Source organism: Haliotis rufescens, unplaced genomic scaffold (genome assembly GCF_023055435.1).
Source record: "Haliotis rufescens isolate VD_foot unplaced genomic scaffold, xgHalRufe1.0.p SCAF_30, whole genome shotgun sequence".
NCBI classification, from domain to species: Eukaryota; Metazoa; Mollusca; class Gastropoda; order Lepetellida; family Haliotidae; genus Haliotis; species Haliotis rufescens.
Window position 1 is genome coordinate 5,627,309 of NW_025964002.1, and position 11,708 is coordinate 5,639,016.

General features: G+C 38.8%; 1 protein-coding gene across 1 annotated transcript; it reads left to right on the forward strand.

Annotated features, from left to right (window-relative positions):
• The first annotated feature begins 23 nt into the window (after nt 1–23).
• Nucleotides 24–11,051, forward strand: LOC124143253. Its single transcript, XM_046512148.2, has 7 exons — nt 24–187; nt 1,824–1,892; nt 4,211–4,279; nt 5,126–5,220; nt 6,690–6,789; nt 8,818–8,955; nt 9,852–11,051. The coding sequence occupies exons 1-7, from the start codon at nt 128–130 to the stop codon at nt 10,107–10,109; spliced, it is 789 nt and encodes a 262-aa protein (XP_046368104.2). The 5' UTR covers nt 24–127; the 3' UTR covers nt 10,110–11,051.
• Nucleotides 11,052–11,708: the final 657 nt, after the last annotated feature.

An 11,708-nucleotide genomic window follows, 5' to 3' on the forward strand; every position in this document is an offset into this window, starting at 1 on the left:
CTCCGGACATGCGTACATATCACTTCCTGTCAATTCGCCATTGTGTTGCCAGGTAGCATTGCAGTGACAAGCTGTTGACAATATTGTGATTACCTGCTTCCCGAGGCTGGAAATAAGTAACTGCACGATGGCAAAAGAATGTTTAGATGACGCTTCTTTCACCAACCTGCTTGCCAGTATAAATCAGGTATATATTTCAATAATATAGGTTCGTTTCTAGGGTAAACAACCTAAAATCGATGTTGAAAAGATTCGTCTGCTACATTTTTTAAATGAAGAGTCATAGCCTGTGTTATAAAAAAAGTAATGGCGTTTTTTTGTAATAGCTAGTAGTCGTAACTATGAATGCAAAATGTATTTTCGCAATGTTTAGTAATTAGACAATTTTCATGGTCACATATGACGTGATAAGCCTAATTATCGGTGAATGTCTGAGTTGCCATCAACCTAATGCTAAAAGTGGTAGTCCACGAGGAAATGTCACTAGTCCTTGATGAATTTACTAATCACAGACTATTCTCTAGACTAGTGGTTGTTTCCCTGGTTGTCATGTAATACTAGAGGCGTCTGACATTTAATACCAGTATTGTGTCTAGTAACAAGTGTCAGAAAGAAGGCAACCTGACAACACCATTTTGGTTGGGATGTGCCTGAGCTCTCTCCTTGGCAACAGTTTTTAGGTTTTCAGATGCCATTTTTGTCGCCATGCTAAAATAACAGGCGGTTTGTAACAATGGCTGGAATTAAATGCTTTCCTAACTAAATGTATTGTTAAATTACCAAAGTGGATGGAAAATACATGTTCACTGACATCAGGCTCTGACGGATGTCAACGATGAGGTTATAGTGCGCCATTATGGAACATTATTTTCAAGTATTTTTTCATGTTGATGTCTAATTTTCGATGTTTGTGCAACGCTTTGATATTCAATGTCAAGGTTTAGTCTTGTTAAACCATACAAATGCAAGGGGAGTATTTTTTTCAGCTTATTTTGAGCTTTATCGCTTTATCACCCTATTTGTCAAATAGTAATGCTGGCACATGCAGCTTTATCAGTAGCATCAAACAAACATGGTGGATAGGTGTCCGGTATAATGCATGAGTACCATAACAAGGTACAGCTCCATTATGACATCAAATTTGACAATGTCTTCAATATCACAAATCTTTATTTAAGCGAATTTAGATTTGTTTACAATAACTTGATTGTTATTCATCTCTGGCAGTTGAAGATGCTATTGCAAAAATACATTATTTCCAAATTCTCAGAATCTGCATAAAACTGTGTTATAAACTTAACCTTGATGTTTGTCAGTGGAACAAGACTTAATTAAGGTATCAAAGACATCAAATTCAAAGCTGACATTTCTTGGAAAGAACTTTTTGGAAAACAGTAATGAAAATAACTTACCAGGAAAGAAAAGACCCTATAAGCAGAATCTTTGCATGAATGAAAAGGTAGTGCAGGGATTCGGTTTGAAAAGTAAACAATGATCCATTCTCTGTATCCCTTATATGGTTAAAATACATTAAGTAGCAATACTCACGAATGATCACTTACCTACTTTACAAAATAAAACCCCCAAAATGCATAAACTCACACAGACACAAAAACTTGTTGTACTCAAGGTCATTTCATAAATTCATAAAAATGAACTATTATATGGGGAAATAATCTATTACAAATTTTAAAAATTGATCTTCCGGTTGGAAACTACAAACTGATTATGGTTAAAATGGGTTAGTAGTAAATACACACCACAGACTCTTAATCACTGATAAGACTTGCTGACCTTTATTGATTTTTTAATATTTTTTCAAGGAAACAAATGGAGCACAAAATAAGCTGAAGAAACTGTACAGTTCCAGGGGATATTTTAGTTCAGCACAGGTGAGTTATCAGTCTTTGTCTTCCGTTTTCTACATGCTCTTGTAGCTAGCCAGTCCCAAGTCAATCTCATTAAAATCAGATCTTAGTTCTTGCTACCGCTAAAAAAAGATCTGAGGACATCCCATTAGGGGTCACATCAGAACGACCTTTCATCCGACCAATCAGAGCGTCGCTTACCAGATCATGAAAGTGACAGTCGGAATGTGATTTCTAATCATGCAGCCTCGAAAACTTTAAAACGGGGTATTCCGAGCGATATGGCTTCCAAATTGAAATATAAGATTTATGGCTGTTATGTTGGTACAATATATCATGACATTTGTACATTTGTAGTTTGTTGTGGGCCAACATAGAGTTGAACCTCATTGTGTTGAGCTTAAAAGATAATAGATACAGTCAATTGGGTGAAGCCAAATGGACAGTAAGAATAACAAACAGCACACCGGTAACTGTATTAACTCCTTGATTTGCCACCACCTATTATTTAGAATAGGGAGTGGGCGGTCGGATAGCCTAGTGGTTGAAGGGTTCGCTCGTTACGCCGAAGACCCGGGTTCAATTCCCGACATGGGTACAATGTGTGAAGCCCATTTCTGGTGTCCCCCGCCGTGATATTGCTGGAATATTGCTAAGAGCGTCATAAAACCATACTCACTCACTCGAATAGGGAGTGCAGTCAGGCATACTGATTGGATAGACATTAGAAGGTGGCTTGGGTCATCTCAAAACTTTTATTTCCATTTTTATATCAATTGTCATATAGACATTTGTATCTTATATTAGATAACATTTTGTACACCTTATAGACGTATCATATACATTTGACATCAGTAGAATTCTACACAATACATTATTAATGACGCACATATACAAAACACAGCACATTCCAGTCCAACAAGATGGGAAATAGACTCGGCATACTGGATGGCAGTCTTGGTCTTCAAGGAGCCTATACTTCTTCTTCCTCAATCTCATTAAAATCAGATCTTAGTTCTCGCTATCGCTAAACAAAGATCTGAGGACATCCCATTAAATTTGAAGTATTATTCTGTTAAACTCAATTGGACTATGCCGTGGATCGTGTAGGTGTCAGCCTATTCATACTCAACAGTATAATTCTAAAAATGTTATAAATGGCAAGTAATAAATAAAATACTTAACTCGCTCCCGTGTAAAATCAATTTTATGAAACTTGTGCATAGTTATGGTTCGTTCGTCAGATACCACAGCTATTCACTCGTTTCATAAAATTGGTATTACACGGGAGCTTGTTTAGTATTCTATATGTATGTAATGATGAGGCCATGCAGGGTGTTGATGGTGGTTGGATAAGTAGAAACACAACATCCGGTCAACTTGGCCTTGATGTACAAGGTTTTGGCCGCAATGTTTGTAAGGAACAAACTGAATATCAACTTGTATATTTGCCATGTTGCAATGATGATACATGACATTGTAAGGCTTATATACCAATAACATGGTGCTTATCACAACAGGTCATGCATATATACCTCTCATCAATTGGTTGTTGTCACTCCAGCTTCATAACCGAGTGTAAGAATCTGCATCGAAACGTGACCTGTGAAGATCCGAGGTAGATTAGGTCTACAGCAACCCATGCTTGTCGTAAGAGGTGACTAACGGAATCAGGTGGTCAGACTCGCTGACTTGGTTGATGCATGTCATCGCATCCCAATTGCTTGGATCGATGCACATGATGTCAGTCACTGGATTGTCTGCTCCAGACTCGATTTTTTACAGACCACACTCATAGAGCTGGAATATTACTGAGTGCAGCGTTAAACAACAAACAAACAAACAAACAAACATCAAAACGTCTGCAGTAGACCAGAAGTTGTTATCCATTTAGTTGTACAGTTTCTTAGAAAATATGTATTACAAGTGAAGAATTAAAACAAGAACAATGGGTTTTTTTGGGTTTTTTTTCTTTTATTGTTTTTAGAAAGAAGCACCTGTTACATAAATGGGCTTCCGCCCAGGGTAGCAGAAAGCCCATGACATAAAGCACAACTTATCAGTACATCTTACTTTGTTGTTTTTTATACAGAAAATAACATACTTCTCACTCACACATTCACTCTTGTTTATATATCATATTGCAGTTTAGGAAAGTACATGGTCTCAAACATTAAAATCTTAAGTACAAAACTAAAATTAAATTGAAAGCTGCTCCTCATTTTCGAAAAGTTGATGATACAGCATCCAAGCACCATGGAATTTCTGTTGATTACCTGTCTTGAACAAGAACAATGTTGATATAACTGAAATCAAACAGCTATAAGGTGTTTTCTCTACAGGCAGCCACGGTTTTGTATGCATTAGCCTGCCCTGCTGACAAGGTCAAGGCCATCCAGATCCTGGAGCCAGTAAGTATACCTAAAAAATATGAATTTCATGGTCTAGGAAAATGTTTTTTGGTCTAGTGTGCTCAACTTAGAATAGTCCATGTTTTAACACCATAACCATCTTTATATGAAGCCAAGGGACTTTACCAGGTGAGGGGACTCAAAACTATATGTCACAGACTGCAATATCCACGAAGTTAAACACAAAGAAGTTTAAAGTTTGACCACCATTGTATATTAGTTATATGATCAGATTGCCTATGGTAAAGAATAGGGCTGTTACGATTCACTCGCGTATTCGGTGAATCAAACCGTAACCATTCATGAATTGAATTTGTTATTCATGGCCACTAGAATCGAATATTTATGAATATGCTATCATGTATATTTACATACCCTGTACTTAAAAATATCCATAACAACATATTATATGCATAGATTTCTTTCAATGTCAACACTCTAATAATATTTAATTTGATAGTATTGTTTTCACTGGTCATTGTCGCATTTGAGCAGATACTAGTACCTGGATAAGTGCAGTATATAAATGTATAATTTATTAATAATTAACAAACCATGTCAAATAAATTATGATGTTATTGTTTCACTGAAAATATAGTATAATAATATATAATAAATAATACATAAACTGCTGACTTGTTATTGTAATTGCGAATGAATATTCATATTCGTTACCCTATATTCATGATATGAATCGTATTCGCCTCATACTGTATTCGTTGCAGCCCTAGTAAAGAATCATTGTTAATTAATGAAAAAAGGCATGGATTTAATCCAGTTAAACAAAGCTAGTGGAGATGAGACTGCGACTAAATACAAACTGTTGACTTAGCGAATGTGTTTCAGCGACTTTGTCGGATGACCTGCAAGGATTCCCGTGACATTATCGGCGCCGTGAGCGTCCACAACGACAAACTCATTGTACTGAACTGTGTCAAGAGGTAGGTGAATGTCAAGGTCAGATGGAAAGATGCTGATGAATTATTGGGAAAACGCCTGCATTTGTATGAAATAAAGGATTTTTTGCGGACTGTTATTTAGCACAATACAAAATATCCATATTTAATAAACAGCTGCAAAAAATCCTGTTATCAGGCATTTGTATCACCCACAGGAATTTCAGCCTTCAAAATCATGTGCAGTTTCCTTCACTTTCTCCTTCAACAAGAGTACACTATGCACTAGTAATTATTAGAGATTTCTGTGTTGTACTTGAGGCAGGATCCAATCTTCCTAGGTTTGAATCCAACAGTTGCCTTCACGAAAACGAGAAAAATTGGTTTATGGATTGATAATAAAAAAAAAGGAAATGCGAAAATTATTTTTATGAATATCACTATTTTTTCTTATGCTGAATGCATACTCAATTGTTCACCACCACTTTGTATTCAAGAAAATAGGTTAAAACTGCAAGACAATAGGTGACAATTGGTTTAACTGCAAGACACATTTAATTAACACTGCATTCAAGGCAACATTTTCAGATAACTTTCTTAAGAACAAATTAAAATAAAAATGAAATGTCTATTTATTTTATTTTCTCTCAGCTGAGCAACCAGGATTTTTCTTTAAAAAATCCTCAAACCAAGAAATAAAAAATGCCTGGCCTGAGGATCATCTTTGATTTGGGATCACTCACTAAAAATTAAAGTGGTAAATGTCTACAGTCAAAAACGCTATAGCCTTTCCTCCGCTTGAAGCTGAAATATGCTTAAAGAAGCATAAAACCAACCCTTCTCACCCACCCTACTCACCCATCCTACTCACCCACCCTACTCACCCATCCTACTAACCACCCTACTCGACTAACCACCCTACTCGCCCATCCTACTAACCACCCTACTCACCCATCCTCCTCATCCACCCTACTCACTCTTCCTACTCACCATCCTACTCACCCATCCTACTCACCCATCTTACTCACCCACCCAACTCACCCATCCTACTAACCACCCTACTGACCATCCTACTCACCCATCCAACTCACCCATCCTACTAACCACCCTACTCACCCATCCTACTCATCCACCCTACTCACCCTTTCTACTCACCCATCCTACTCACCAATCCTACTCACCATCCAACTCACCCATCCTACTAACCACCCTACTCACCCATCCTACTCATCCACCCTACTCACCCTTTCTACTCACCCATCCTACTAACCATCCTACTTACCCTTCCTACTCACCCATCCTACTCATCCACCCTACTCACCCTTCCTACTCACCCATCCTACTAACCACCCTACTCACCCATCCTACTCATCCACCCTACTCACCCTTCCTACTCACCATCCTACTCACCCATCCTACTTACCATCCTACTCACCCACCCTACTCACCCATCCTACTTACCATCCTACTCACCCACCCTACTCACCCATCCTCTCACTGTTTGCTTCTTGCAGGGTTTTGACAGATTATCAAACCAGACTCGGGGAGGAGTACATCTTGAGTGCTTTCCCATTTGAGCACGACAAGCACCAGGCATTGCAGATACTTCAAACTGTGAGTTCATCATCCACCAGCATCCTGGATTATCCAGTGTATTACATCACCATTTTGTTATAATTAAATTTTCGTTGTGTTCATTGAATTTTCCTGCATTCTGATTAGCTGAATTGGTCACATGTTATTTCATTCATTTCCCAATGAATGTAAAATATTAAGCCACGCCCATCAAGGCGCACTACTTTTATGACTATGGAATGTCGGGGAATCCCACTATTACAGTCAAGGAAATTCCCTTTCTGCTCACGTGTATCGTCATGCACAGGACATTGAGCGAAATTCATGCATATCCATTATCCAAACAACTCTTTGAGATCGAAGGCCGAGAAGGAATGAAACAGCAAACGTGCAGACTCGCTCGCCTGTTTTTTCCCGCTCGCCTCAGTTCCACAACTTTCATTTCTTCAGGTTTCATTTCTAACAAGCATTTTTCCAACTGTGTCCTCCCGTTTTCAGGGAACTAATGTTTGAATCTTACGGTAACTGACCTTGTCATTTGAAACAGCCGCCTTTTCCCAAACATATTTGTTCCGGTTCATTACCATCAGACTGTTGCAGAACTTCACTCCTCTTGCCTTGATTGACAGGTCCTATGAACTTTGTTTTTATCATACTCTCCGTTGATTGGCTACTGACTTTGTAGGCGTGTCATGTTATGTGCATAAATTAAAGTCACCTGATTCATGTCACAGAATGTATTCCTACTGCCAGAATGTTTATCAATCTCATCATTTTTTGTCTGCTTTGATATATACAACTGTTTTGGGTTAAACTTTTGTAGATAAAACATGTTTTCGTTGTCGAATTTAATTACATATAAGCATTGACTGTGCATTTTTTTCGGGTTCATTGAGGTATGAACCGAAAAAAATACATAGTCAATCCTTATAGGATAAATACAGAGGACCCATACACCACTTTAGCTTTGTTTCAGTGAAGTCACCAGCTTGACTTCCTTCCTATCACAATCTCTCATTCATGATCCTGAAACTGTTAACCAATCACAATGCCTCTTCGGAACAAGGGTTTGGCTCTGATAGAACTATACAGAAAAAAGTAACTGTGCTTCATATAAAGTTCAATAAAAATAAATTTATTCTGAAATTAAGTAATTCATCTTTCAAAAGATATTTTTGCATGGTGCACCATTTGGATGTCCCCTGCTTGTCGTAAGAGGCGACTAACGGGATCGGTTGGTCAGGCTCGCTGACTTGGTTGATGCATGTCATCGTATCCCAAAAGCGTGGATCGATGCTCATGATGTCAATCACTGGATTGTCTGGTCCGAACTCGATTATTTACAGACTGCCGTCACATAGCTGGAATATTGCTGAGTGTGGCATTAAACAACAAACAAACAGTTTAGATATTTGCATGTTTGTTAGGAACATGATAGTCTTGCACATGTGTTTTTAATTTGAACAGCACACAATGATTGTTTAGCTATCAGGTGCTCATAAAAACACTTAACTGTTAAAAACTCCATAATACCAGCCTAGTTCGGCAAGGGTGGAAACTGGACTTATATAGTCAGTTAACTCTTTTGCCTCGGGAAGATGCTATAGGGCTGGGACGGGTAACTCGGGTCCTCGGGTCGGATGGATACTGAGTAGGACCCGGGTACCCACAGCATTACCCGGACCCGTGGTTAGTCACGTGATATATTGTTTCATGACAAAAATTATCTAAGACTCTATGGTAACACTACAAGTCACTAGTGTTCTCATTTCTTTCTGACAATGCACCCATTCCTTCTGACTTGTGTATGTTTGAATAAAGATAAAACTTCATGCAGTAAACTTCAGTGTACGCATGACCAGATCGTTAAAAACGTGTATCTAAATACATTTTGTGAGGGCAAACTTTTCCTAATTGGACAGATTGTACCTATCTCTTGAAACCTACAGCGGGTAACCGAGGGGTCGGGTAATAGGGGAGTTGGTACCCAGGTAGTAAAGTGGGACTCGTCCGAGCCCTAAAGTGTACATATGTTTGTGTGTGTTTCACATGTTCCGCCTGTTGCAGGTACGCTCCGATGTGGCCGACAAGGTTCCGGCTGGAGGTCACCAAGGGTATGCAGCCCTGGGGGGTCTGTACACGCAGTCCCGCCCCCTGGTGCCACACCTGTACGGGGGCCTCCTGCACCAGACTCTCAGCATGGCCGTAAGTCAGTCGCCTCATTTGGTTTTGAAGCTACAGTCTTTGATGGGGAAAGTCTTAGGGAGAAGCAAATGAGTTTAAAATGTTACTGTGATATATCATGTTTACATTGGGGGCATGGGTGGTTCAATTAGAGTTGCATCCCTTGGGCATGCCAGAAACCTATGATTGTGAATTCAAATCCTGGTTCAGCCCAAATATGTTTCTAGGTTTGTCAACACCATACCCGGTCTTACAGGGTCAGATCCAGCATTTTGAAAAGGGAGGGATCTAAAATAATGAAATTTTCTCTCAGATAATTTTACTGCCTGCAGCATACCACATTTGCTTTTACAAAGGGGGGAGGAGGGGGTCCGGACCTCCTGGACGCCCCCTTTGGATCCACCTATGTAAGACCAGCATCATGCCGTGATATAACTGGAATACTGTTAGAAGCGGAGTTAAACCAACTCACTCACCCATGTTTACATGAAATCAAGCCAGGAATGGGAGCTTGGATGCAGCTGCTGCAATAAACACTACCTATGTTTGGAGCGTAAAACGTAACTTGTTTATAGCGAATCCCAGTGGATAGAAAACATTGATTTTGAAAAACGAATGGTGACTGGTCAAGTTAATGATTTAATGATTGACCTTAAGTATTAAAAAAAAAATATCCTGATGAAATAAACTTTTAGCAGAGTCTAAGTTGCAATAGATAACCAGATTCAGATGCAATCTTGGTACACTCTGTATCAGGGGCACTCACTCACTCACTCACTCACTCACTCACTCACTCACTCACTCAAACACTCACTCAACCACTCACTCACTCAAACACTCACTCACTCACTCACTCACTCAAACACTCAATCACTCACTCAACCTCAACCACTCACTCAGTTACAATCTGTCTCCAGGGTCAAGGCCAGATTGAGATTCCGGTAACAGCGAAAACTAATTCCATGGCATCCATGTACTCAAATCATCCCTCGTACATGTACCCCAAGGACAAGAGCTATGCAGAGACCCGAGGCTACCCAGGACATGTTGGCTTCCCCGCCACTATAGACAGTGTACCAGCATACCCAGGGGGAGCCCCGCCCCTGGGCAGACACAGTGGCGCCCCCGCCCCAACGGGCTTCCCATCTCTTGATGCATCAGGGTTTGCATACTAGATATGATGGTGGTGTATACAGTTTGTGATATTGTACATAGTTGCTGGATTTCAGAGAGAATGTCTGATGAGGTGTGTGGAATCCGATCATTCAAAATGATTACTGGTGTGGACATTCAGATTGGTTAACATCAGAATATCATGTTTTTAATGTCTCAGAATTGTATTGTTCTATCCCTGATGTCTCAGATTTATTTTTCTTTAATTGGTTTATATCTATACTTGATATTGTATATCGTTTTTGAACTGTTTATCTCATGCATTTTTACAATATTTTTCATTGTGATGTCTCAGATAATTTCTGTGAGGAATCAGTAACTTTGATAACACAGTGCACCAACAGCATTGCCATACTGGCCTTGAGAGTTATCTCCCTTGATACACAATTATTTGAAAGCCAAAAACACCCATTAGATTGTATGTAGGAAGTTGTCAATTAGAATTTTAAGTGAAAAATCCGCATAAACAGAGAGGGTGAAACTTTCAAGATGATATTTCAGCATTACTCAAAGACAATGCATTGTGAGTCCGCTTGCCAAAATATGTACACAATATGTAGTGAAACAGAATATTTTTTTCTGCCTACAGTACCTTTTTAACCAAATGTTTGTAGCTCTGGGAGCTGTTTTGAAGACTTACTTTTCAACGCCAGGTATCAGTGGAGTGGATTTACATTGGTATTTTTAACATATGTGGACTTTATATACCTGTATACAAGTATGGGTACTTGAAAGAAAGATGCAAGGTATCCCCTTGTGATGTTTTATAATCTGCATCTTATGTAAATGACTGTACAAGAGTTTCTACAGCTTTACAATATCCCAGCATTATCAGTGTACCCAGTATACTTACCAGTATTACTTATTATTTACCTATGTCTTATGCTTGTTGTGTGTGTTTTTTTGATTATTTACAAGAAACAATAAACAAAAAGTCTCTCGAACATGTCTGGTCTCTTTATTATCCCCTGCCCCAACAACGTTGGCGGGGGATATTGAAATATATTCCGTCCGTCCTTCCATGCGTGCGTGTGTGCGCCCCGAAATTGTTTCCTGAGCATAACTCAGAAACCGTTAAATATTTCTCTACGAAACTTTGCATGTCTATCAGACTCATGCTGAACTGGTGCCTTTGGCTTTTTAGGAATTTTAGAATTTTTAATTTTTTACGTTTCCATGGCAACAAGTTGGACTTAGGTTCTATAAGGGTGGTGTTCGTTTCCGGAGCGTAACTCAAAAACCGTTAAATAATTTCTTACAAAACATTGCATGTTTACCAGGCACATACTGAACTGGTGCCTTTTGATATTTAGCACTTTTAGAAATTTATATTTTTTATGTTTCCATGGCAACAAGTTGGATTTATGTTTTAATATAGGGTGGGTTCATTTATGGAGTATAACAAATATACTGTTAAATATTTCCTTGCCAAATATTGCATGTCAACTGGTGCCATTTGATATTAAGGAGTTTTAGAAAGGTTTATTTTAGAATTTCCATTGCAGCTATTTTGACATGGGCTAAGAGAAATGTTGGGTCAGTTACCTGGTTTGGGACCATAACGTGTTAAAATGAGCGAGGGATATAGATGACTTCGTCGA

Excerpts from the sequence above, each read along its gene's own strand:
- LOC124143253 (XM_046512148.2), top strand. The coding sequence starts at position 128 with ATGGCAAAAGAATGTTTAGATGACGCTTCTTTCACCAACCTGCTTGCC. Across the intron at positions 188-1,823 it reads TGCTTGCCAGTATAAATCAG|GAAACAAATGGAGCACAAAA; the intron begins GTATATATTTCA and ends TATTTTTTCAAG. Across the intron at positions 4,280-5,125 it reads CCATCCAGATCCTGGAGCCA|CGACTTTGTCGGATGACCTG; the intron begins GTAAGTATACCT and ends AATGTGTTTCAG.